The sequence below is a fragment of the Anopheles ziemanni genome, chromosome 3 (assembly GCF_943734765.1).
Source record: "Anopheles ziemanni chromosome 3, idAnoZiCoDA_A2_x.2, whole genome shotgun sequence".
Classification (NCBI taxonomy): Eukaryota; Metazoa; Arthropoda; class Insecta; order Diptera; family Culicidae; genus Anopheles; species Anopheles ziemanni.
In genome coordinates this window covers 21134007-21158878 of record NC_080706.1, presented here as the reverse complement: position 1 = coordinate 21158878, position 24872 = coordinate 21134007, and the positions used below count along the sequence as shown (strand labels likewise).

General features: G+C 43.3%; 6 protein-coding genes across 8 annotated transcripts; 2 read left to right on the top strand and 4 right to left on the bottom strand.

Annotated features, from left to right (window-relative positions):
* Positions 1-1326: 1326 nt before the first annotated feature.
* Positions 1327-2833, bottom strand: LOC131284336 (CLIP domain-containing serine protease HP8). Its single transcript, XM_058313191.1, has 3 exons — positions 2785-2833; positions 2389-2708; positions 1327-2310 (listed from the first exon to the last, which is right to left on the bottom strand). Exons 1-3 carry the CDS (start codon positions 2831-2833, stop codon positions 1327-1329), a joined length of 1353 nt encoding a protein of 450 aa, XP_058169174.1.
* Positions 2834-4987: 2154 nt separating this feature from the next.
* Positions 4988-5726, bottom strand: LOC131288479 (uncharacterized). The gene is made up of 2 exons (XM_058317617.1): positions 5225-5726; positions 4988-5146 (listed from the first exon to the last, which is right to left on the bottom strand). Exons 1-2 carry the CDS (start codon positions 5672-5674, stop codon positions 5030-5032), a joined length of 567 nt encoding a protein of 188 aa, XP_058173600.1. The 5' UTR covers positions 5675-5726; the 3' UTR covers positions 4988-5029.
* Positions 5727-6445: 719 nt separating this feature from the next.
* LOC131287380 (transcription factor GAGA-like) lies at positions 6446-8564 on the top strand. 3 transcript variants are annotated; one of them, XM_058316425.1, is made up of 5 exons: positions 6446-6816; positions 6901-7074; positions 7161-7347; positions 7408-7557; positions 7640-8564. In XM_058316425.1, the coding sequence occupies exons 1-5, from the start codon at positions 6601-6603 to the stop codon at positions 8407-8409; spliced, it is 1497 nt and encodes a 498-aa protein (XP_058172408.1). In that variant the 5' UTR covers positions 6446-6600; the 3' UTR covers positions 8410-8564. The 3 variants fall into 3 exon arrangements, with proteins under 3 accessions (XP_058172408.1, XP_058172407.1, XP_058172406.1); XM_058316424.1 differs by having other exon boundaries at positions 7161-7350; positions 7420-7557; XM_058316423.1 differs by having other exon boundaries at positions 7161-7350.
* Positions 8565-11328: 2764 nt separating this feature from the next.
* Positions 11329-15607, bottom strand: LOC131286416 (RNA-binding protein cabeza-like). Its single transcript, XM_058315363.1, has 7 exons — positions 15467-15607; positions 14995-15192; positions 14567-14684; positions 13780-13814; positions 12262-12371; positions 11455-12182; positions 11329-11371 (listed from the first exon to the last, which is right to left on the bottom strand). Exons 1-7 carry the CDS (start codon positions 15474-15476, stop codon positions 11329-11331), a joined length of 1242 nt encoding a protein of 413 aa, XP_058171346.1. The 5' UTR covers positions 15477-15607.
* Positions 15608-16508: 901 nt separating this feature from the next.
* On the top strand, positions 16509-19130 carry LOC131287313 (N(G),N(G)-dimethylarginine dimethylaminohydrolase 1). Its single transcript, XM_058316350.1, has 5 exons — positions 16509-16549; positions 16785-17004; positions 17080-17280; positions 18441-18665; positions 18772-19130. Exons 1-5 carry the CDS (start codon positions 16509-16511, stop codon positions 18895-18897), a joined length of 813 nt encoding a protein of 270 aa, XP_058172333.1. The 3' UTR covers positions 18898-19130.
* A 1268-nt stretch (positions 19131-20398) lies between these two features.
* On the bottom strand, positions 20399-24859 carry LOC131284335 (uncharacterized). The gene is made up of 8 exons (XM_058313190.1): positions 24562-24859; positions 23966-24496; positions 23594-23881; positions 23132-23512; positions 22789-23058; positions 22498-22668; positions 20774-22375; positions 20399-20620 (listed from the first exon to the last, which is right to left on the bottom strand). Exons 1-8 carry the CDS (start codon positions 24857-24859, stop codon positions 20418-20420), a joined length of 3744 nt encoding a protein of 1247 aa, XP_058169173.1. The 3' UTR covers positions 20399-20417.
* Positions 24860-24872: the final 13 nt, after the last annotated feature.

The window sequence follows — 24872 nt, the reverse complement described above, 5'->3', positions numbered from 1 at the left end:
GCAAGCGAACATTTGGCGGGCTTTAATGTTTTATTTTATTTTTATTGTACATAAATTGTTCATTTTGGTATTTAAAACCACTATAAAAGCATGCTTATTCAACTGGGGGGATTTTTGCACACCCTCAGCATGAACTCTTTATTGGTCATTTCTAGCATGCATACTCAATGGGTCACAGATGGGGAGTCCCCTGTTGACGGAAGAGTGCAAAAGAGACTGGCAAAAAAGAACGAATGATTCATAATTCGTCTAACCGGTCTTCGGCTTGCTGGGATTCCTCTGAGTTTCATCAATGAAGCGAATTGTGCATCCCGAGACATGCTCGGGCCGTGTTTACACATGTCATGAGCATACGGACTTTGCTACTTTGAATCGATTTTTGCAATTTTCTGTTCTACTTCTTCCGTTGCTATGGTAGCTCGTCTGCACGATGGTGCAACCGCAAGTGTGCATGAGATGAGATTGTTCTATTTCATACTTCTCCAGAACCTAAAAGTTCCAGTTGTTGATAAAGTTTATTTGAAGCTGCATTGCGGCTTTACCCCGATGTTGCCTTTTCCGAAATTGCGACATAATCGGCTTTGGGATTTCAGCCTTTTCTTTATTATCAAGCACTAGAGTGGAGGGAGCAAAATTAAATTGCGAGCATATGGAACTGATAACCTACAAGATTATTTTCGCTTACAAAAACCGAATGCGGTCGTGTCGATTTTTTTAAATTTTCTTTTTTACACAGGATTGCCGTTCAGTTGATAGAGATGTCAGCCAGAAATAGCAACATTTATAAAACGACGACGTGCCCACAGATAATGGAACGAATTTCTAATACCAATTGAAGCGGGTCAAGTGGAAATGTTATGTAAACAGGGCTATTAAACGTCAATTGTTAGTTAACTAATTGCACAGTGCTAATAACAAATTTAATTCGAGAAAACCCGTATACCGGAGTCCTTTTCCGAAATAAAAAAGAGTTTATTTCAAGTAATTTAAGGAAGTAAATTATCAGTTGCAAATGAGAAAAAGTAGTGCAAAGTTATTACGACACGTTGATCAATTGATTTGTGTTAATCGAAAACGACTAAACATAGTTTTCAATCAAATATATTTATTCAAATTCTTCTATAATATAAACATTTCTTATTATTTTAACTTCTTAGGAAGAAAAAGAGTATCATACAGAAGGTAGAAGGAACGCATTTCCCATTCTATGCTTCCATTCCATAATAATGTTTGTTTGGCAGCAAGATTACAGTTATAACGACAGTCGTTTTGAGTTTTTTTTTTAACTACTAGAACACTGGAAATCAACATTTCCAAGCGACCGTCTTAGATTATCATATTGTCCAAAATCCAGTCAATAACGTATCCAACTAGCAATCCATTGTTCAATTTTTGTGCTGATCTACATGAAGCTTGACCATTAGAGATGATACCGAACTGGACGTACCGCATGTGTTCATTGTTGAAAACGTCCAAGGCCTGATACGGACCTCCGGAATCTCCAGGACACTGATTGCTCTGCGCTGTTTCGCCACCGATGCATACTTCAAACTTTTTCGGGCATTCTTCATTCCCTGATGCAACAACGGGCGTGTCTGCCTTCAGCAAAATGGGTGATAATTTCTGGTTTTCCGTCAAACCCCATCCAGCAATGGTGAGCCTTTTGGGAACGCTCATCCGAAGGCTAGCGTACAGCGGTAGACATATAGGATGTACCAAAGAACCATCGATCTGGGCCGGTTTGGTCAGGCGTAGGAGTGCGACGTCGTACATTTTATTAGGTATACGCTCGGCAATGGAAATTTCTTGCATTTCGGTGGATTGACCGGCTTTTCTTAGATCACGCAATCCTAGACGCACCTTGGTCAGGCCAGGTTTAACGCAGTGCAATGCCGTTAGCACATATGATGGGTGAATCAGTGTTCCACTGCAGGATACTCCGCGCCTACGATAAACCAGACTCGCCATCCAAGGGAATTCCCCTTCCTCAGCATGCGTTCCGTTCCATACTTTGTTCGAATTCGAATCGATCTTACCGCATGGCTTTTTCGCTAGCTTTGCCGCCTTAATATGGGCTATCAATCGATTCGGTTGCTCCTTGCCACAGCACACCAAGTCCGCTGGATCGTTTGAATTAGATGGCGCATAATTATAATCACACAACTGTTTTGGTACCGTCGAGCCAACCTTACGTTTAATCATACACTTTGGAAAGGCTGATGGAGGGCTCACAAGGATTTTATCCGTATGGTCCTGATCGCACAACCCCGGTTGGATTACACAGTACGGATCGGTACAGCAGTAATAGCTCTAGAATCGGAAAATGTGTACAACAGCACAATTAGAGGAAAGCTCCCGGGAACGGTTTGTACATGAGAAAGACGTTACCTTTCCATTGCGGACGTAGCACAGGCTTTCTTGCGGAATATTTTCCTCTTCCATAGACTGCAGGAGAGGGCAGTTGGCTTTCAAAGCGCACACGCCGTTACCGTTGAATGCACACTCGATTTGTTGCTTCGGACAGCATACATGTGTATTTTGTACTTCCACTTCCGGCTTACAAATACGCTGGCGCAATAACTTCTTAAACGATGCCTCCTTACTTCTATTTGCTCTCACAAGTTTCGAAAATTGCCTGCAGTTCATCAAAGGGACGCATCGATCTTTGGCGTCGTTGCATGTGAGCATTGCCTCAGACAGTGTCCACTCTACAAAGGAAAGCAAATTATGCCCATAAAACCAAGCACAATACTTTACACACACGACTTTTTGTTTGCAACTTACGGAGCGTGGCGACTGTTAAAAGCAGCAATAAATATTTGATGGGATCCATTTCTGAATTTAGCGTACTGCCCAGGACGAAGGTTTCAACTCGACTGAACCTTCCATGCTCGCAGTACGCACCATCTCATCTCGTGGTGGTTCCCTATCGCGCAGACCTGGGGATTTTTGTCGCCTATCTCGCTGCTAATTGCCACCGCGGAGTGGGTTTTTTATTCTTTAGTTTGCAATATAAGACGGAGAAACCACACACACATCGTATAGGATCGATAAACGATCTTCAGTGTATGTTACACCATGCGCGATCATATGTATTCACAGACTGCAGCAAGCAACAACTGGGGACTGTATTGTTACACATATAGAACAACTTCATCTTAGAAATAAGTTGACTAATCGAAGGCACCAATCGAAGGAAGTCAGAATCGTAGCAGTTGATATTATAATCCTGGTACAGCAGTTTAAGCGAAGTACGCAACTAACATATGTCCCCATCGCCGCATAAGAAGGACGCGAATGCGGAGGCTAAAATCGACTAGTTCGACAAGTTTCGTTTTGATTCACTATCCTCCAGCTTTGCTCGATGCATGCCTTTTGTTCTGTATTCAACAGTGTTGCTCGGAAGCATTTATGGTACCATGATCAGTAGAAGCACCTCGGATTCAACCGGATTCAACCGGATGGAGACCTATGATAGTTGCGTACTTCGCTGAAGTTGCTGTACCAGGATTATAATATCAACTGCTACGATTCTGACTTCAACTGGCAAAGTTATTATAAACATGATCGCGTTATAAAATCAACTGATGCAGTTGGAATATCCTGTGCTGCAGTAAGAAATAATGCTGCTGCTGTTATGATATCATCTGAAAATCCCTGTAATGTCCCTTCATGATTGCCGATAATTTACTACGATCATTTACAACCTATACGTTGAACAAATCGATATCCATTACTTTGTTTGCAAACATTTAAAATACGTTTAGTAGTGGTTTCTCTTATAATTCAGAAACATGTTATCAGTATTAGTCTTTTTCAACTCACTTTGGTGGAGATGATGATGTTCAAAGTGTATAGCAAGACTTAAGTTTCTAGGCAATCAATGGGCAGAAAAGATTTCCTCTCGGTGCATTGGACGATAATTAAGGTAAATAATTAATGTATTGGGGGTCCGCAACAGCCGAGCGGTAGCGCCGGTTAGAAAATTGGCCCATGAGCGCCGGGGCTCACCACCTCGACGGCGTGGGTTCGAATCCCAACCGAGACCGAACCCTCCCCTGTACGAGAGGACTGACTATCCACGTACAACAGGGAAACAAGTCTCGTAAGCTCTTAATGGGCAGGCATGACCAAGAGGTCGTTACGCCTAGAAGAAGAAGAAGAATTAATGTATTCAAATATGTGATGTTATTATTGTAACAACCACTATGCCATGCAATCGCCGAAAAATAATAGGCAAATACGTAACTGATTTATTGAGCAAAATTTGATAACGTACACTTTTTACCACATAACATACCGACCTGAACTATTGATAATAATGCAACAGGATGCGAATCGACCACGGGTAGAAAAAGCGTGACCAAAACCAAACCTATGATAAGGAGGTCGACAAACAAACGTTAGGAATCACACTACCCCGGTTGGATTACACACAAAGAATCGAGGCAATAGTACACGTATATTGAAGCATAATTGGAGGGAAACCCCCGAGATCGGTTTATACATGAGAAGGAACTTACCTTACCATTGGCAATGTAGCAGAGGCAGTTGAGTTTTAAAGGGCACACGCGTGGTGCTCCATTCCAGTCACATTTGATCTTTGTCTTCGGGTCAATTACATGCAGTACTTCTGGCATAAGGCAAGAGCACAGTAGGTTCCGAACTGTTCTAGACCTATTTGTATTTCCTTCTAGAGGTATTACAAACTTAGCACAGTTCATCAAAGGAGCACAACGTGCTTTGGGTTCGTTGCTTGTAAGGTCATTAGAGTCTGCTTCCGTCAGTTCCCATTCTAGAAAGGAAAGAAAAATAATCAGATTATTAGAATTTTATAACTAGAGGTGATGCAATCATTTGAAACCTACGAAACGACGCGTCTGCTACAAACGGTACCAAAAATAAGTTGGTATCAGTTGTCGTCAGTGTGATCGATGTTATATTACGATAGTCCAATGTTTTGCGTGCAGCGTAAGTAGTCTAAGTATTTATTTAATGATTATTTTGGAGCAATAAAACATTGGATATCCTAATAACAAATGAAATCCTTATATTTTGATGAAGACTTATGTTTGTTTCTCCTTTTACTATTTTGTGTATTATGCAAAAAACTCATCGTCGAACCTTCGGATGCAACATCGTTGGGCTGAAGATGTAGAAGAAATGGAAACGTATGAGAATAACATTTTATGGCATTCCATATTGACAATCTGTTAATACTTACGCCATCAGCCGCAGCTGCTTTCTTTACTTGTGGAGATTGTGTTAATAATTGTTCCGTTTCGTCGTTCATCGTCTTGGATGCTTTGATCACATCCGGCAATGGGTTAGCGATTGTCGGAGCTGCCGAAATGCTTGGACACGGTGCGGTTTGATCGATGTGTCTTGCACGGGTGATACGATGATATCGAGCATCCCAGTTTCCTTCCCCTTCTGTTAGAATCCTTTGTGATGTCTCAGATTTGCAATGGTAATCGTAGAACTGGTCCAACTTTTCGATACACTGGCTGCAAACCGTAACGGGAAGGGTGTCTCCCGGAGTGATTTTGATCGGTAAACAAACGCGGATTTTCGTCAACAACGCCCTGCGCTGTGCGTATCCACTGTAAAGAGATACCTGAAGTTCATCATTCGAAAGACAAATACGACAAATCGGGACGGTTGGATAGGACATGTCGGCCCCTTGGATAATCAGCAACGGTTCTCTTCCGGCCGGCTAGGTAGTCAGTTGAAGTTTGTTTAAACGGAAACCGTGCGGATTGCTAACTGCGTGAAAAAAGCAACGTGATGTCAAAACCAAATTCGGAAACACAAACTACTCGACATAGTTTCGAGCTGTCAGATTTTCACTTGTGCTTCTTCTCACAGTTAACAATTTAGATTATTGTGAATTATGAAATGATGCTTAAAAAATATATTTAAATTATTTGAAGCGCAGCATCAGTTTATTTCAATTTTAATCAACAAAGGAAAGCCTTTTTTAGAAATAAATTCGACCACTAGTTTCCGTGATATACCATAAAGGCACACGGCTTGCTCGAAAACAGCATCGACCGTACTCTTAATGCACGGACGGCATCGACCGCATCGCTAATGACAGTTAATTGTCAATTTTACAAAAATACATACGAAAAAAGAGACGACTCGAGTAATTACTTTTAATGGTTTAATTCGTTGAAGAAATGCTGTTTCTGGCATCGCTGGCGTACCCGTTCGATGGTGTCTCTGCACTGAAAATCGATGGCCAGTGTACGTAGTGAAAAGTGCGACATTTCTGCATCGAAAAGCTACCGCCCAGCAATTTCGAACTGCGCTGGCAGTGCGCGATAATGGTGTAGTGAAAATCAACGCATGCAAGCAGCAGTTTGTTATCCACGGTTGAACCGCCGATAAAATCGTTTGAGGCGTTGCAGCTATTGACTAAGCCTGCCCAACAAACAAAACGGTGCACTAAGCTTTCGTGGTGTGAATCTACCCAACCGTGTGTGGTCAGAACGGCCACCGTTGTGGGTCGTGTTTACCCTACCCCAGAAGCGACCCAAAAGTTGCGTTTCGAACGGAAAGCATAACAACAAACCCGTCCTCCCGGGGGGCATCGAAATGTCGTCCGGACTGGTGGAGAAATCGTTCGTCAACAATGACGAACTGTTCTATCTGAAGTGGAACAACTTCCAGAAAAACGTGAGCACACAGTTTGAGAAGCTACGCGAAGATGACGACCTGGTGGACATAACGTTTGCCTGCGAGGGTCGCATGCTAACCGCGCACAAACTGGTACTATTCGCCTGCAGTCCGTACTTCAAAGAGCTGCTAAAGGTAACACTTGTTGTTCTGTCTCGGTACAAACTTGGAAGGAGAGCAACAGAAAACCTGCATAATTTAACCTCAATTCTATCGTAGAAAAATCCCTCGCCTCATCCGGTGTTCTTCATGAACGATGTGAAATATGATGTGCTTAAGGCAATTCTACAGTACATGTATCTTGGTGAGGTGCACATCACTAACGAGAACCTGAAGGAGTTCATAAAAACAGCAGAAGGATTACAGATCCGAGGATTGAGCAAAGAAAACAATGTAAGTAAAACACAAAACCCGGTTAGGAGTGTCCTTTGGCTACGCGTGAAGTATTGCTTTCAATCGTGACTTTCTGTTAACTGCAGGGAGATTTGATAATCCCACCAAACCACCAGGACACGCTACGCCTCGACGGTAAGAGCGAACACATACTGGACGAATTCTGCCGAAAACGAACCGACCTTGGCGATCTGCAAGGCTCGTCGGTGCTCAACATCAAACGGGTGAAAACGACGGCCGATGGTTCGTTGGCGACTGGTGCACCGGACGGAAGTGGTAAGTGTGTCGGCCGCTTGCGTTGGCAAAGACAGTGAGATTCTCATCCTGTTGCAGTATCTAACGTAGAGCCAAAAGTGGAAATGGTTGAATACCTCGACAGTGAACCTGGCACCCATCAATCGCCGACCTACTGCAGTATGGATACGTACGCAGACAAGAACAATCCTCGCAACCCGATGGGTCATTTGACGACGATAAACAATGGTATGTTTGAGGCTGGCGGGCGTTTGTAACGTTAATGAGGATGGCGAAGTTTTATTCCTTGTTGTGTACGTTTTTTTTTTAGCTGGGTTCCCACAAGCTACCGCACCGCCGGTATCCGGTGCGGGGCCGAATCAACCCGGTGGCTCTGGCAGCCATGGCCATAATGTGCACGAGTACAAATCGGAGGATGACAGTAGTTGGATGGAAAAATCGCTGGACAATATTTCCGTCAACTCGGAGCAGAGCATGAAGTACAACAGCGGTGGTGGGCCGGGAGGTGGCAGTGGCGGCAGCAGCGGAAGTGCGGGCGGTGGCAACGGTGACAAAAGCAAACAGGGTCGCAGCAGTCGAAGCAGCAACCGTTCCGCGGACGATAAGGCCAACTGTTTGACGCCCCGCTGCTGTCCCGTTTGTTCACGGCTGTACTCGAACGTGTCCAACCTACGTCAGCACATGCGACTGATACACAATCCGACGGCCGTTTGCTGCCCCATCTGCCAGAAGCACTTTAACTCGGAGCTGTACCTAAAACGACACTACTCGTCAATACACTCGATCAATCCGAATGGTCCCGGCGACGGTGATCTGGTCGACACGAAACCACCGGCCTCCCAACTACAACAACAACAGCCACCTCCACAACAGCAACAGCAGCAACAGCAAGGTCCGCAACCAACACAACAGCAGCAAGCACAACAGCAGCAACAACAGCAGCAGCAGCAGCAACAGCAACAACAGCAAGCGCAGCAACAGCAGCAGCAACCTCAACAGGCGCCAGCACCGACAGCGAATACTTGGAACCCGTATCACCATCACGATGCATCACAGCTGGTGAATCCTTTTATCAAATAATTAACCGGTAAATAGGCTAGGAAGCAGACGATGGCTAGCGTAGGGCAGATTCGTTGAACATTTACAAATCCAACCCGTCATCACATGCCCGCTGCTGATCGATGGATTTCGCGTTTCATTTGAATGTTTCCAGTCCAGTGCTCCAGAGGCAGCAATCGCATCGAGAAGCTGTCCCCTGCTGTCCCGTCTGCTACGAGTACCTTATCGCGCAACCGCTCTGTTTCGGTTATCGTAAAACGCAGAAACAGAACTACATTATTTTAAACACAATAACGAGCAGATCTGCTCGTGTTGCCATGGCAAAAGGATAACAAGCAGGGAAAACCCCTTAGCTAGGCATGTGCAATAAGAAGCCCCGCAGAAACAATAGTAATCCCAGCAGCCGTGCAATTTATTATCGTTCAGTTCATGTCCCGCAGGAACACAGTGTGTTGTGTTCGGAAGCTTTGGTATACATGGTTAATTTGTGTGCTTCGGAATAACCAAGGGATTAAACGGTGTCTCAGGTATTGGTAATCAGTGAGAAACACGGCTAATATTAACCATGTACTCGGAACATAACGATTCGTATGTCAACCCCCATTGGATTTTTCCTATTATCGTAGCTTCTGTCTCTCTAGAAACGAAAAACACTCCATGGTGGTGAGGAGACTACTTTGATCGGATCAATTTTATTTAACAGCGTCTGGAGCCCTCCCCAAACTGGGTTTCTTTGTGTATACTTTGTTCGTTTTAATCTTCCTTAAAGGATAAGCTAGGAAAGTCATGTGTGCAGGTACAAAGCAAGCAAACTGACATAGGACTTTACTTTAGGTGATACGGTAGAATTAGCATCTGGGCCACCGACCTCCTGCTCCTATGAGTTCCAGCAGCTGTGACAGAATCATGGTGGATGTTTCGCAAAATGCCAGTTTGTTTTTTATTTGTGGGAAAATGTTCTTGTGGCCCTCATCACTCTCGCTCGAGGCCAAAGCAGGTGAGCCAAAAAACGAAGGTACTATGTACTTATGCTTAGCTGCAGCAAACGGGCCAAATGGATGGCATAAAATAGCTAATTTCCGCTAACGATCATTTGCGTTGTTCCGTATCGTGTTTTACACTTGGGCGTACATATTAAAACGTCTTGGGTTTGCCCCGCTCTCGCAATGAAACGTTATATGCGAGCCGAATCACCGTACTCTGGCTTGTGCTTAATGTTAATGCATTATGCAAAACAACGAAGGTGTACATTAGTAAATCAAATAGATGATTTAGCCTGTTCTTTTCTCCACGCGCAAACACTCACAAAAGGAAAAAGGTACACGATTGAATTCAGCAACGTGCACCCAAGTAGATCTAGGCTAATGTTTTAAATTATGTATATGTCCCAATTAGTTCATTTATGTGCTGCTGTGTAGCTGGGTCGGTTTTTATTCGAATCTAGATTTTCCATGTGGCATATACATGTGTTTTGCCTACACATCTACCCTTTCTTCGGCTTCCGTAACATGTGTTAAACGTGCTGGAGGATAATGTTTAGTTTAGCTTGATTATTGTACATATATAGAGAGTATTAAATATAACTAACGATAACAATAATTATAACGGTAATGATGTTGATTGGGCGTACAATAAAACAAATGGAAATTCTATGGACACACTGTAAGAAAAAATAGTGGTGGTACCGGTTTCTTCAAAATATTAGCCAACTTGTGGTAAATGTAAATGCATTTTCTTTACTGTTGGACAGAAAGAACTGAGACACAGTTTTTTTTCCTTCTCATTTATTCACATCCGATTTACGTTCGTTTACATGGTAAAGCTCCCCTGCGTCCAGTTGGATCTGGAGGACGGTGGATATTCTTGTTTGTTTTCTCTTCGAAGCTGTCCCTTCCGGCGGTCGGGCTGGTTGAGGGACCCAATTAATGCTAGCGCCAGCACGAGTGTGCGGTTTATACTAGGTGCTGATGTCCTGATTGCTCCTTATGGTTGCTCTTATCAACCTTCCTTCATTCTTACGGCCTACTTCTATTTCCCTGTCAATGTAACGCTATGGAGCACAAACAAAAACGCAAATAATACATTTTGCAATACCGACATCCCTTTTCTCCAGTACATTTGAATTATGCTCGTGCATTTATTCTACTTGGATGACAAACAGAATGCCTTTGTATTCATCTAGCAATGTGTCATAAGATAAAAAGGAGTTTTTATTATAATCATTCACCTCTACCAAAACAGGGATAAGAAATCGATCTGGTTCTGTGCCACAATTATTTTCCACTGCCTTCCAATTGATTTGCATGGGGCAACCTTCAGCATACCTTTTGGCGAAATCTTATAATTGAGCGAATGTTGACGTTATCTTGCATCCCGAAGCTGTTATATTAGTTGTATTGTTTTCTGAACATTACGCCGCCAAGACGTTAAACCTGAATTATATTATTTCCGCCACTGGTGAGGCTGACTTAAGTGTACTCATCTTTGCTTCTGCATGTTTTATAGCCGTATTTGTGTCGCATATTAATTGCCAAGATGATCAAGGTGATTATGCTGACATACAATCGAACACGAGCTGTGTACGGAGGACACCAATGTGATGCTGTTGGACGACATATAGTATTCGCAATGTTATTTGATACGAAAAGTTGGTGGTACGGAGTGGTACATATCTTTTCTTTTAATTTTGTTCTTGTTTATTTAAATGGCTCATCTTCTACGAGGCGGTTTTGAAGAACTCCTACCAAAATTGCGTTCGGTCGCACACCGGTCTTTTCTGGTGGCTTCTTTCTGTTTGTTTTACTACGCTTAAATAGTAAACATATTGACAATTAAAGGTTAACATCGTTCTGCTGGGTGAAAGCTGCTTGTGATATTCAGTCCCAGTTGGCAATGTATCGTCGTCGTATCCTGCTTTCCTCTGCGACTTTCTCTCTCACACTAGTATGGGCGCTGCCGTTGATCGTTTCTGTTGTTCCTTTCGCTAGAAGAGCAAAAAATAAAAACGGTTCCATTATTTATGACCATAGTGTACCGGGTCCCGTCGGGAAAAACGAAAACACTTACTTTCCACGCATCGCCCCACCACCGTAGCCTCCGCCACCACTGTTGTCTCGTCCTCCTCGGTTTCCACCACCGTATCCACCACGGTCTTGTCCTCCGGCACCACCACCACGGCCCCCACCGAATGAACCGCGATCGCGGCCACCACCACCGCCGTTACGATTACCTCCGTAACCTCCACCGGACGATCCGCCACCTCCGGCCCCATCCGCTTTCGGTGCTTTACAACGGTTGCATTCATTGCGCCAGGCGAAGTTTTTGTTGTTACACTCTCCGCAGCTCCAGTCACCCTCACGATCCTGACCGCCGCTACCTCCGCCGCCACCACCACCACCACCGAAGCCGCCGCGTCCACCACCTCCCATGGGCGGTGGTCGGGAGCGTGTGTCTTCTCGGTCACTGCCACTAGTGCCGCCACCACGGCTATATCCGGAGCCACGATCACCGAAGTCACCGCCGCCACCTCCCATGCGGTTTCCGCCACCGAAACCACCGCCGCCTCCCCCCTTGTTAAATCCTCCACGGCTTCCACCCTTGTTCTGCCAGTTGCTGTAGCGCTGTGCAAGCGTCACCTTGACGACGGCACCATTGAACTCCTTGTTGTCGAACCATCCGATGGCCGACTGAGCCGCACTCGCATCATCGTACGTGACTGTGGCCTCTCCCTTCATTTTTCCCGTCTCTTTGTCCTTGTACATCCAAATTTTTGGTTTCTGTGTCCGCTTATCGCGCTACGGTGTAGGGATATGGGGACAAAACACTGTGTTAAATAGCGCCGGCCGCGATTCTTTCGTGCTGTTTTCAACTCACCTTGATAACGCCAATCGATCCGAACCGTTCGGCAATCTCTTCCTCTGTCGTCTCCGGCGTCATGCCCTGGATGAAGATCGTATCCTCTTGCGTGATCATTTCAGCCCCATCTAGAATGGGCGAGTCGCGCGGGCCATCAGGTACGAGTCGCACCAAGAACACGGGTAGAATAGATGGGCGAAAAGTTCGTAGTGGATTGGGAAGGGGATGGTAAAGAGAGAAATAGAGAAGAAAAGATGCAAACGCATACGCGTCCACATGTGAGTGCATTTTTTGATTCAGCTCTCCGGGAACTTAAGTTTTGTTTAAAAATAAAGTACACTTTTTGTTCGAAACCTTTACGTTCTCTTGTTACTGTAACGCTCACGACCTCCCCCTCGGTTCAGCTCAGTCAAAACTTTGGACAGCTTTCGAGGGCATAACGCTGTTTTACGCAGAAAACTGTTTCATGGCATTGTGCACATTGGCCACTGGACACCTCCGATAAGCAACCAACATTCTATAGAATAGGGCGTTGTTTGTAAAACAGAACCGTGGGCTGCCACATGTTGAGCTAATGCAATGAACATCTGTCGGGCCGGAACATCTCTCGGTCGGTCTCTTGGACTCCATATTATGTATTGTTAACGATTCAAGTAGCATTTCGGTTGCTTCCTTTAGTTTTTACAGTAATAATTCTTCAATTCATGCATTTCTTTTAAGTATTTAGTGCTAGTAACACACACCTGGTTCTGTATGATCATCGTATGAGAACTCAAAGTAAAAAATTGAACTTGAACAAACTGGATAACTAAATTATATGTCAAAGCTTTCTGCAGTTGTCTAAAGCTCTCAGTGCCAACGAGGACGCAATTACCTGAACCCTTATATCCTATTTTGCTATGCTATGCAATACAAATAAAAAAAACCAAATTGTAGGTGCGTATTACATTATTCTAATCGAATGATTGTCCAGGCAGCACTAACTGCGTGCCACGCATGATTTAAAAGCAGAAAAAATGTGTACTAACTGTAAGATGTATATCAACTTGTAACCTGTCATGGTATTAATATTCCAATGAAAAACGTACCTTTTTAAACAAAAAGAAAGAGTTGAACTAACAGAAAACATGCTAGACAAGTATACGGTAGGCGATAAGAGTGATAAGTTTCAGTGCAATCTCGAGTTCTATGAGATGGTAGCCCCTTCTACGATTGATACATCCAGAATTGGACAAAATATATAGACGAGTACGAAGCTAAGAAAAGTGTTCTTCGAAAATACAGCCTTAAAAGAACCACTTTGTAAATTAGCAGCAATCTGATCAGTGATTCGACTCGATTCGCGAGGCGCGTTAGGTGAGATCATACCATACCATACGCAAAACGGAGTTCATCTTCTCTAATTCTATTGCTCTTCTTTCTTAACGTTTACAGGTACAGTGTACTGATAACTGGTAGTAGATATTTACTAAGTAAAATAATAGAATAGAACAGTGAAAAAATAATATTTTCACCGAACAGTCGCTCGGTGTTTACCTTTGTTATAACCACCCTTGTTGCCGCCGCCACTGCTATAACACATGAAACCAAACACCATTTCGTTACATATTTGTTGTTGATCGCACGGACACGGACACACACACAGTGGAGTAGAAGTAGAGTAATGGTGGTTTTGGTTGTGTTGGTGGAAGTAAAAGTAGAAATAGGTTGCACAATAATTTGTGTTGTTTGTCATTGTTTATACGCCGTTGTAAGTGGGAATTTGTTTACGGAGATCAAATCAATTCAGTGATTGAATTGTTGTTTTAATAGCAAAACATGTATGTTCATTTTGTGTACAGTAGGCCAAAGATACTCAAAATCAAGATCGGTCGAAGATCAGTTATTAAGTTACACGATCGAGTTAATATCAAAATGAATGTTTCACATCAGAGCAACCATCGGTTTACTGATGGAATGAATAAAATTGCTAACTTTTGAACAAATCTATAACGCGAAAAGTCGTAGTTCCATGTACAAGGAAGGGACAATAAACGACCGTAGATATTTAAGAAATACAAACTTGTGAAAAAACTGACAAAAGTAGAAAATCCAAATGTTTTTACTTTAACTCTTCGTTTAGAAATCTTGCTTAGTTACCATACGACTTCATTTAGACTTGCAACATACTTTACGTACAATATCATGACAATCCGCATCGGAAGCGGAACATTTGATAGCGGTCGGCAATATATAAATCATTGAAGAGAAGGATCTTTGGAGAAACGGCAGGATAGTGGGACATACACGCTCATAACCTATGAACTCTACGATTGATGCTCACCTGTAGCCGCCGGTTTGGTTACCACCTCTTCTGTCGTAGCTGCCTCCGCCACCGCGGTTACTGCCGCCCCCACCGTATCCACCATCGCTACCGCTACCACGGCCGCCACCATTGTAATCTGCGTTGGATGAGATAAATATAGAACACACATTAGCTTCAGAATTGTCGTGCCGCCTGCTAAGATATGTTTTTCTTTTTATCAACAGAAGCACCTAAACCCGTTATTGGTACGTGTAAATTAAGATACAAATATCACGCGCCTTTTTTCACGGTCATTACCATCTTTATCGGCATTTCGATTTTGTTCTTCCCTGAACGTTCGGTAGTGCCCTTGAATTTTACATATTCTACGGAAACCAGTACCCCGTCCCTCGCGACTCCTTAAAACATCCCTCATGGTACCCGAACTGGAAACGAAGCGGACTTACCACTTTGCCCACCATATCCACCGCCGACGGCACCGGTACTCTGGGGCCCGTAGCCACCGGCACCTCCACCGCCGCCGCCGCCACCACCACCAAACTTATTCATCGGGGGAGGCTGACTGTAGTTCTGGTTAATCGATGGCGGCGGTACATTGAACTGAACGCCACCGCCATAGTCCTGATTGCCGTAGCCGCCGTATTCTGTCACAATTAAAATGAAAGAATGCAAATCAAATCGCGTCAGCTCAACGTGTGCCGCCGTCTATTGGCAAACAAAATTGCAACCCTTGCGGTCGTGAGAACTCTTTTTGCAAAGACAACCCCCAGGTAGCTATGATATCGCGGACGCATGCTGAGCAATAATTTCAAGATGGACGCCGCCACTACCGCACTACAATCGGAAGAGGCTGCTAAAAGCCCAATAATACCGTATCACTATTGCTATCCGTATTCCATACTCTATGCCCAAACTTACGGTCAGCCATTGTGATGCTGTCGCGAGATTTGAATTGAATTAAATGCACTTTTCTGCCCCGACGCTTGCTGGGCGAAACGAACCGCGTTGGATGTTGTTTTCAGCTGAAGTCACTTTTTTTAGCGCACAAATTTTTCACAGACCGAGTCTAGTTGTCGTGCATTTCTGAACAAGGGAGATGTACTATCAGGTTCAACACTTTCCGTGCCCGCCATTTTGGTGGGCTAACGTTTGGCTTCGTTGGATAGAAAGAGCAGTATGAATTTGAAAAACTTTATTATGGTAAAGGATAGCATATATTATTAGGCTTAAACTTGGTTCTTTTTTTTTTAAAGAAAACCCAAACTGTTGCTAATAATAAATAGTAACTAAAAACAAACTGTGCATAATACTGGTCTAAACAATTACGCCACCACTGATGGCGTATAATCACCCTGTGTGTTAATCAATTTCAAACTCGAACGTCAAACTCACGGGCTGGTAAATGCATGGTTCCTATTCATTACATTAAACGAATTTAAAAGATTTACCTTTAGCATTAACAAGAATTAGGACTTATCATCAAGCATATTCCTTTTGTGCTTAAATAATGCTTATTTAAACGTTACTTGTATAAACATAATCAAAATGAAAACAACATTTTCAAATTCGATGGACAAATACAATAAACGTCATTCTCTGACAGATCAACAAAAACGCTCCTCTGCAATCCATTCTCGTTCGAGGTCTCGCATTGCTTAGGTTTAGAGTAGGGTAAATTTATTTAAGGTCCCATTCGGGTCGCCTACCAAGCAATCAGATTAATCGATTGATGGCGTGATTGTTTTGAGTGCGTCTTTTCCTGTGGATGTCCATTGACTGTGCTTCTAATACACTATATCCCGGTCCAGTCCAAATACCTGTCCTATCCACCCCGTACAATTTAATTCAGCAGTGTAGCGTTGTTTGTTTTGTGTTGAATGTGCCCATAGAGTATCCCGGTAGCTAACTGTGTCGTTTATTCAATTCCGTACTAATTTGACCAACGTGAGCATTCCCAGGCATGGCGTCACCATTCCGCTATACACATGCCATTACCGCTAGGTAAGTGTAATGTTGCACTTCTAACGAGCTCTTGGCATTGATCCATGACCCGTAAGCGTAAGTACTTAATGGTGCCCATAAATTCGAAACATCGCCCAATTAACACCGGTAGAACAACGCCCATCAAAGTAGCATACTGCCAGCTTGTTTTTCGTTTCCGTCGTGTCGTGGTGGTTGCGAAATGGAAATGATTTGCCGAATAACTGAATGATTGTCTTTTCTATGTCTACTGCAGAATTCCACTGTCCTTAAGGACACGTGGTGAAATCGATCTGGAGGAGGCCAAACTGCAGCATGAAAACTACGTGAAAACGCTACGTGACCTGGGGCTGGACGTGATTGAGCTGCCACCGGATGAGAGTTTACCCGAATGCCCTTTCGTGGAAGACTGCGCGGTGGTTTGTAATGGAATAGCACTAATTTGTCGTCCCGGCGATCCCAACCGTGCACAGGAAGTTAGTGAATGCTCTTTCTTTGCTTCATTTCATTCAGAGAATATACTCTTATACTTTAATACCTTACATTTGTAGGTCGAAGCTGTCCGGGCTGTGCTCAAGAAAGAACTGGATCTTCCATTGGCAGAAATAGCCGATCCAAACGCAAGACTGGATGGTGGGGATGTCCTTTTTACCGGACGAGAGTTTTTTGTTGGTCTAAGTAAGTGGACCAATGAAGCGGGCGCTCGAGCTGTTGCTGCTGCCTTCCCAGAATACCCGTGTGTTCCAATTAAGGTACCTTCCGCTGCACTTAATACGGCTAATGTCATAGAACAGCTGAGTGTTAGTTTTCTTTCCATTTTCCCCTTGATCATCTTATGATTATGGAGCTAGCGATGTACCAAATATGTCCGATCATAAATTCTTTGATACTACTGTAACAGTAATGTAAATATGTACCAACTTCATTTTCGTTGCTATGTTACGATTTTTTCCCTTTATTTTTGGTAGATTCATATTTTTACAAAAATATCTGATATAAGCAAACTTACCACGTGTGCCTGTACTAGTAAAGTTAGTGGAATTAGAAATAGAATCATCAACACGTTAGTTCTAAAGTTTGCAACCAATGCCAAAATGGAACGAATTTTCTGGCTGGAGATTTTGGAACTGTTTTTGGCCTTACCTACTCACTTCGAATCTTACTTTCCTTCTCTCACCTTTCTTTCTCTTTTTCTTCTCTTCGCCAACACCTTCACTTTTCTTCCGATCCTTACGTTAAAACACTGTTCTTGAAATTTCAACCGACTCGGTAAACCCGGTAACCGGATTGTGTTGGTATCGAATCGACGGGCTCATACGCACCTTATACACGTTACTGTAATATAGGTAGAAGACGTTAATGACGTGGTGAACACTATTACCTTGGATTTAATCAGTGGAGTCATACAGGTTGATTTACACAGTCACATGGTTATGAATATATTAGAATGAAATCAGCCAAATTTTAACAATTCTTATATTTGAAGCATTAATCAATTTTACTTCTCTAACAATTGATCTCCTGAATCGGTTAAAATCATTAGGTTTCTTGCCAGCACGTTGTAGTTTGCATGCACGCAAATTTTAAATAAACCGAGAACTCTTCAGTTAATAGACGCTATGTGTATAAATTTATAAAACCATATTTGTTATGTTTACAAGGCATGTATTTCTGGGCAATATGGGTACTTTTTTACATTTTGCAACATGAATATTTTATAGATAGTCAATATGCTAGAGCTTTTTCTGTTTTAATTTATTACGGGACGTTGTTGGTGGGTAAAACATTGTCCGCACAACTTGCTTAACGTTTAAAATGCAGCTACAGCATACTTTTTCTGCTTCTTCCATACAGTGATCCTTTTCACGATATTGGGGCGGCATAAAAGTGATACTGTTTTTACTATTTCTAGGTAACCGAGCATCATCATCTGAAGTATTATGTATCCATGTGTGGCCCGGACGTACTCTGCGTCAGCAGGAGCAAAGAATCGCAAGAAATTTTAAAACGTATCGAGCGAGAAGCCACCTTCACGTATCATACGCTAACGCTCCAGGAGGAGACTGCGGCCAACGTTCTGTATATCAATGGCACACTGGTCACGCGATCGGTCGAAGAAATTCCCGCTTCCGCTCAGGTGAGATGAACGCGTGTTTTGCTTCCCTACCATTTATCACCTGTGCCGTACCTTACCACAACTGACCGGCGGTCTCGTACCTTATCGTGCACCTTTCATTTCTCAGATTCTTTCGCAGAAAATCGATTCTCCACGGCAGATGCTCTTCATGTCCGAGATGGGAAAATTTTCCAACGGTCTTACTGCTTGCTCCATTCTGGTGAAACGCTCCAAACACATCAAGAGCCTCTGAACGGGCGGGTGGGAGAGGTCTGGATTTTGCTTTGATGCGATTGATGCAAAGTTTGATCTTCACTCATTTTAGCCCTTTCCATTTTGAAGTTATCATTATTTGCTGTTTAATCTCAGTCCATCTGAATGCTTCGACTCGATGTTGTATAACATGCCGACAGAGGCAATATTCCCTGTAGAAAGTGTAATCTTTGTGCTTGTCTTTATTTATTTCTTTGTTTAGTTTCATGTTTTGTGTTGGTTGTGCTGCTCTTACGCGCTGTTCTCTTTACGAACGTTATTTTAAGCCATTTTTGTATTATCTCTTTCGATGTGGTAAAGGCTTCTGGACAATGTTAAAGTAACCTACTTAAATTTTCAATTTTCAAGTTTTAATCTGTCTTTGCTCTCGATGCCTTTCGGTACTAGTCACCAAAATAGATATTCCACCGCTTTACCATCCGTCTATGTTAAAGCAAATAGTCGCAAAACGAACAACCTAGTTATAACAACAAGGTATGCTGCATTATGATGCTCATAGTTTAAATTTGGCTTTCATCAATCTTATGTTATATCACATAATTTCGATCTTGTTGGAATAACGGGCCTCAAAATGATAAAAATAATCCAAATTAAATCTCCAGACGCGCTACGCACTACGTCGAATCTCGAGTAAGTGCGGATACTGATAGAGAAAGCTGTATTTTATTATATTAAGAATCTAATAAGTGCATAACGCAAAAAAAACTGCATATTAGATATTTACAAAATATGCATACCATAATGATAAAGCATTAAATTTCCAGTACAACAAATGCATTTAGTGACAAAACGCAGAAGCAAAACTATTCCCCCGGTTCTATTAATGTTCGTTGCGTACCTTTTACCGATCTGATAGTAAATAATTAATGAACAATAAAGTCATTTGATAACAGCATCATAATTTTCGGTCTTCAAAATAATACATAAAAAAAGAAAAAAAGAAATGTTTTTCTGTGAGAAACCACAGCACATTCCATTCGGCATTCAGTTTTTGAATGTAATAATGTTTAAATGCCCTAATGTGGATAAACTACCATTGAGAGTTTCAGTAGTTTGTATTGATTGGGTAGTTGACCGTAGCTTTAACTTTCGATTGCGTGCAATTGCTCTTGCAGTTATATACGGATAAGTTTAGATGGGTGGCGATTGTTTGCATTTCTGATTCCTTCTCGAGGATTCTTTATGATTTACATAACATTAATTCTGTTTCAGCCGTGTCTTGATGTGCTTGTTTTTCCGATGACAGTCTTCAGAAAGCCGTACGGAAGCGGGGCAGGTTTATGCCAGATAAAACATATATCAAAATTCCCCACACCATGATGGGAAATGTTATTTTATTTCCTTCGACGGTTTCATTGTACTTAATGAGAACGTTATCTTTCACTAACGCTATTTTTGTTGTAATATATGCTAAGGTTTTCCGTTTGAAGCTTTATCTAAATTGTTTTCATCTTTTAACAGTTTGATTTCATGCACACTGTTGAGACCGATCCGCGCGACTTACTCGCCTCGTTTAACTTTATCTATAAACGGTCTTGTAGTTATTGGCACTCCATCGATTAGATCCCGTACTGCAAGTGCATCTTTAGCAGCTTCGGGGCGCCGGAAAGTAATGGTGCCGAACATGGCCTTTTCCGGGTACCATATAAAATCAATTTCACCGAACGGTTCATATGTCTGGTAAAGAATCTGTTCGGTTGTCGCTGTAAAATAAGAACGGGAGAAAACGAGTCGTAGTGTTATGATAGGTGATCCACGAGTTCAAACGTCCAATAGTACTAGTTGACTAGTTGCCTCAGCAATATGGACGGGACGTTTCCATCGACCTTAAGGATCATTAATAAAATGATACTCACACTCTCTGATACGAAAGAACAGAGAATATTGTTCTCTGTTAGCTGGTTTATCTATGTTGAATGCAACGCGTAGCCGACGATCTCCCAGCAAGACATTGTTCATTTCAAGCGCCGAAAACGCATCCTCCTTGTTTGCGTAATCAAAGTAAATCTCTCCCCATCGAGCTCTGCACGAGAGGTCAATATCTTCTAGTTTACCGTAGCGCTTGAACTTCTTCTCTATTTCACGGCTCTTCACCTTATAGCTGATGTTTCCAACGTAAACACTGAACTTGCCATGCCTCGTATGGTAACGACCGATATTGTACATATCCCGTTCCAGGGACGCCCCCCGATGCTGGGGTGAAATAGAACGTGTACTTCTGCTCCTGGATCGGGATCTTGTCCGGGGCCTTGTGGTACGATACGATGGGCGGTACGACGAGCCAGGTGAACGAGATACGCGTGATCTACGAGACGGTTGGGATCTTTGGCTTGATCGCGATCGTGACCTTGAAGGAGAGCGCGTACGATGGCGTGAGCGTGACCTAGAATGCGAACGGTATGGGGAACGAGACCTAGAATATGATCTGCTCTTTGAGTGTCGTCTTCCCACCGGTGATTGGTCGAAAGATGTTCCACCAAAGCTGTATTCACCATGGAGCTGAAAGCGTCGCTTTGCCTCTAGTTGAATCTGGATGTCCCTCTGTTCTTTATCGAGTCCGGCCAGCAGGTCCTGAAGTGCTTCTACTCGGGAGCTTTTGCGATAGTCGAACCGCTGGCGCAGCGAGTTTAGCTCTTGCGAGATAGCAATTTTTTCCTCGCGTATTTGTACGTACCGCTCGTGCGCTAAACGGTCCGACGGAGAGATGGAACGATTCTTCTCCGTCACCATTAGACGACTGGAGGTGTCCCCGCCGCCACCGCCGGCAGTGCGGGCGGAACTTCGCTGGTTTGTTGAGGCACTCGAGCTCCGTTCGGAGGGTGATGAATTGCGCTGGGAACCTCTGTTACGTTGGGCTCCAGCATCATTAGAGCTTTCGTCTGCTGGCTGTGCCGATCGGCTGGTCGACGGAAGTAATGCCGTTACATTCGCTTCGTCCCGTTCCAACTGCTCCAGGCGGCGCTTGATATCCATTTCCTTTTGCTTGATAATGCGCTCCATCTCCTCCAGGTCGTTGAGCTTTTCATTGCAATCCGGCTTTCGCCTCTCGGCGAGAAAATGTCGAAGGTCTGGCGATTTGTTTGGTCCTGGATGATTTTGTGGTTGGGATGGTATAGTTTCAGTGCTCGCAGATGGTACCATGTTGGTGGAATTCGTTTCGGGTCTAGAAACTTCCGGTGAGTCGGGTTTTTCCTGCTTTATACGAATAACTGGTGGTTCCTCTTGTTTGATTTGTGGTTTTTCCTGTTTCGTCTCTGCTTTGATTAATTGTACGATTGGAGGTTCCGGTACGGGTGGAGGTTCGTTGCGTATGTTTGCTGCCAGAATATCCGAAAGTAGCACAAACGGTCTTTGATTTTTAGCATCATCGTCATGCTCTGTCCCGGGTAGATTGCTCTCCGCATTCGTTCCCATTATTTTGTTCACTTCTTCTCTATTTCGAAGAAATTCCCTCATGCCTGGAAGTTTTGTATGTAAAACACGAGCGGAGTTAAGGCATTTCTGTGTGCTTGTCGCATGTTATATTTTTCCCTATTTTGGGTAATACATAAAAAAAACATCATTGTTCGCGTGTACTTACAGCAAACCTCCATCCGAATGCTACCGAATTTTTTGATAGCACAAGCTTTTTTTGCATACTTGACATCGCGGAAGATGACGACGAATTCATTTCTGCCGATTTTGTCGGCAAAATACAAACCTCCAATGTTGGAGAAACCGCGTGTCAAACGCGATATGCTTATGTTATCCTCTATTAATGGATAGATATAAATAGAAACAGTTAATAGCAAATCGAAACGAACATGGACAATATAAGCTGGACACTGAAAAAAGACGGCACCATCGCACCGCAAATGGAACTGATACTTACCCGTGTGCACTACAATCCTTACCGCCTCGGAGCAATCCAGTTTGGGACTCTCGGCAGCGATGTGCTTGTACACGAACTCGCCATCGAGCTTTCCCTTGAGACGCACTGCACGGTAAGCGTCCAGATAGTTTCCGAAGCTAACGTAAACTTTACACGAATTAGGATCGAATGGACTGGGTTCCTGTCGCACTGTGAGGACTTCCGCCGCCCGCTTGAAATAGTTCTTCACATGTTCAATCGTGGTACCTTTGGGGCAGTTATACAGTACCACTAAAATGAAACGATGTAATGATCGATCAGTATCCAATCGGACTGAAAGTCCACTGCGTACAAAGCCCGTTACCTTCAAATGCGTACTTCCTTGGATTGGGATTGCGATAGTGCGGATCGTGAACCGTTTTGTACATGATGTTTTCGATTTTTTCTTGCTCCTCTTTAGCTTCGATTTCCGCCAAATAGGTACATTTCGGCGTTCCTTTAAAGTTACCCTTTACTGCTTTCTTAAATGCCGCAATGTTGGCCTCAAACTTTAGGAACTCCTTCTGGCTGCATGGAACCACATAGACCACATTGCCGGCGATATTGGTTATCCGACACGCCTCATTAATGCTAATGGGGTGGCAGAAGTGCACAATGGTTGGGCCATTATTGCGCACTCGCTTCTCAACATACAGCACATCCCCAATATTTGCAAAAGCTTCGATTATTTCGTCATACAGGACATCTATCAATCGCGGAATTAAACAAATAAGGCATCCGTTATTGATGTGGCCAATGTGCTCTTAGTCACTATGTTTGTACTTACGGATCGATAGGTAGCTGACCAATACAGATTTAGATCTGACCGGATGAAGCGCCTCTCCTGGCTTCATCGTATAGATCATGCATGTAACACCGGACAGTGTCACCTGCCGGCGAAAGCAATTTATCGCACGGCGTTGCGATTCCTCATCCTGATACGTGATGGTGTACACTTTAGTGAATATCGAACTCATACAAATTCCTCTCTCCATGCTAACGATGGATCCAAACTGTTGGAAGTAGATGACAACATCTTCATCATAGACGTCGCGAGGAACGTTCTCTACTTTAACTGGTGATAAAAAAAGAATCATGTTATAAGGAATTAAGTAATGGAACGGGCCTTTCCTACATGCTGTTTCATAGACATACATACCTGATGTTTTATTCGCCGGTGTGAATCTTTGCTTTCCAAATTTAACATCGCGCCGATATACTTGAAAGGCATTATTTTCCTCAAAAGCGGATGCATTATCCATTATAGGTTGAAACTCATTGGAATCGTTAGCGAAATTATGAAACCCTTCACCATCCATCTCACTGTTATCAAAATAGTGGTCCTCTTGATCGACATCCACCGTAGGGATGTTAGCAGGTGCCGAGTGTTGACTTCGCTGCTGCATAGGTTGATTATTGTAATATTGCTGTCTAGCTCGCAGCAGCTCATTGTAAACGCGAGGCGTTTTAAAGTTGTCCAGGTCTTCCAGCCGGACTTGAACATCTTCGTTGAGCACCTTCACTTGCACCCTATTATTTTTCAGCAGACCATTGTCCAACTTTTGCTGTGCGGCCCGTGCGGCGGATCGTTCAGCAAAACCAACAAACGCATAGTAATTGGTTGGTATTTGGACGGCTTCGACACTCCCGTACTTGCAACATGCTTCGAAAAGATCCTCTTCGCTTGTATCTTGAAATGAAACGAAACCGCAGTCAGTGCTGTTGCACTGAGAAAGAACTTAAATCACGACTTACCGGAAGAAGTATTCTCTATCATGATGGTATACCCAGCCAGGAACTTCCGGTCATCGTTGGATAGAAGAACGCTCAAGCGGTGCGCTTGGAATAGCGTTTGATCTAGGTTGCAGGCCTCCAAGGCTTGACGCTCATTTTCAAACAAAACAAATGCAATTTTCGTACGGCAATCGTTGCGGTTTTCCCGCATGAACGCCGCCCCGACGATGTTACCCGATGATTTAAGAAATCCATGCAAATCTGCCAAAGTAGCTTGCTTGGGAATATTGGAAATGTACACCACTTCTTTCGGATTCATCGTCACACTATCG

Bases quoted from the DNA above. Each gene is read 5' to 3' on its own strand.
- LOC131287313 (XM_058316350.1), top strand. From the start codon at position 16,509: ATGGCGTCACCATTCCGCTATACACATGCCATTACCGCTAG. The intron at 16,550-16,784 runs GTAAGTGTAATG...TGTCTACTGCAG, and splicing joins ACACATGCCATTACCGCTAG to AATTCCACTGTCCTTAAGGA. The intron at 17,281-18,440 runs GTACCTTCCGCT...TACTATTTCTAG, and splicing joins ACCCGTGTGTTCCAATTAAG to GTAACCGAGCATCATCATCT.
- LOC131284336 (XM_058313191.1), bottom strand. From the start codon at position 2,833: ATGGATCCCATCAAATATTTATTGCTGCTTTTAACAGTCGCCACGCTC. The intron at 2,709-2,784 runs GTAAGTTGCAAA...TTTCCTTTGTAG, and splicing joins TTTAACAGTCGCCACGCTCC to AGTGGACACTGTCTGAGGCA. The intron at 2,311-2,388 runs GTAACGTCTTTC...TTCCGATTCTAG, and splicing joins GCTACGTCCGCAATGGAAAG to AGCTATTACTGCTGTACCGA.
- LOC131284335 (XM_058313190.1), bottom strand. From the start codon at position 24,859: ATGAATCCGAAAGAAGTGGTGTACATTTCCAATATTCCCAAGCAAGCT. The intron at 24,497-24,561 runs GTAAGTCGTGAT...TTTCATTTCAAG, and splicing joins GATAGAGAATACTTCTTCCG to ATACAAGCGAAGAGGATCTT. The intron at 23,882-23,965 runs GTATGTATGTCT...TTTTATCACCAG, and splicing joins ACCGGCGAATAAAACATCAG to TTAAAGTAGAGAACGTTCCT.
- LOC131286416 (XM_058315363.1), bottom strand. The intron at 13,815-14,566 runs GTGAGCATCAAT...CATGTGTTATAG, and splicing joins AACCAAACCGGCGGCTACAG to CAGTGGCGGCGGCAACAAGG. The intron at 12,372-13,779 runs GTAAACACCGAG...CGCCCATTCTAG, and splicing joins CAAGGGTGGTTATAACAAAG to ATGGGGCTGAAATGATCACG.
- LOC131287380 (XM_058316423.1), top strand. From the start codon at position 6,601: ATGTCGTCCGGACTGGTGGAGAAATCGTTCGTCAACAATGACGAACTG. The intron at 6,817-6,900 runs GTAACACTTGTT...ATTCTATCGTAG, and splicing joins ACTTCAAAGAGCTGCTAAAG to AAAAATCCCTCGCCTCATCC. The intron at 7,351-7,407 runs GTAAGTGTGTCG...ATCCTGTTGCAG, and splicing joins TGGTGCACCGGACGGAAGTG to TATCTAACGTAGAGCCAAAA.
- LOC131288479 (XM_058317617.1), bottom strand. From the start codon at position 5,674: ATGTCCTATCCAACCGTCCCGATTTGTCGTATTTGTCTTTCGAATGAT. The intron at 5,147-5,224 runs GTAAGTATTAAC...CTACATCTTCAG, and splicing joins AAGCAGCTGCGGCTGATGGC to CCCAACGATGTTGCATCCGA.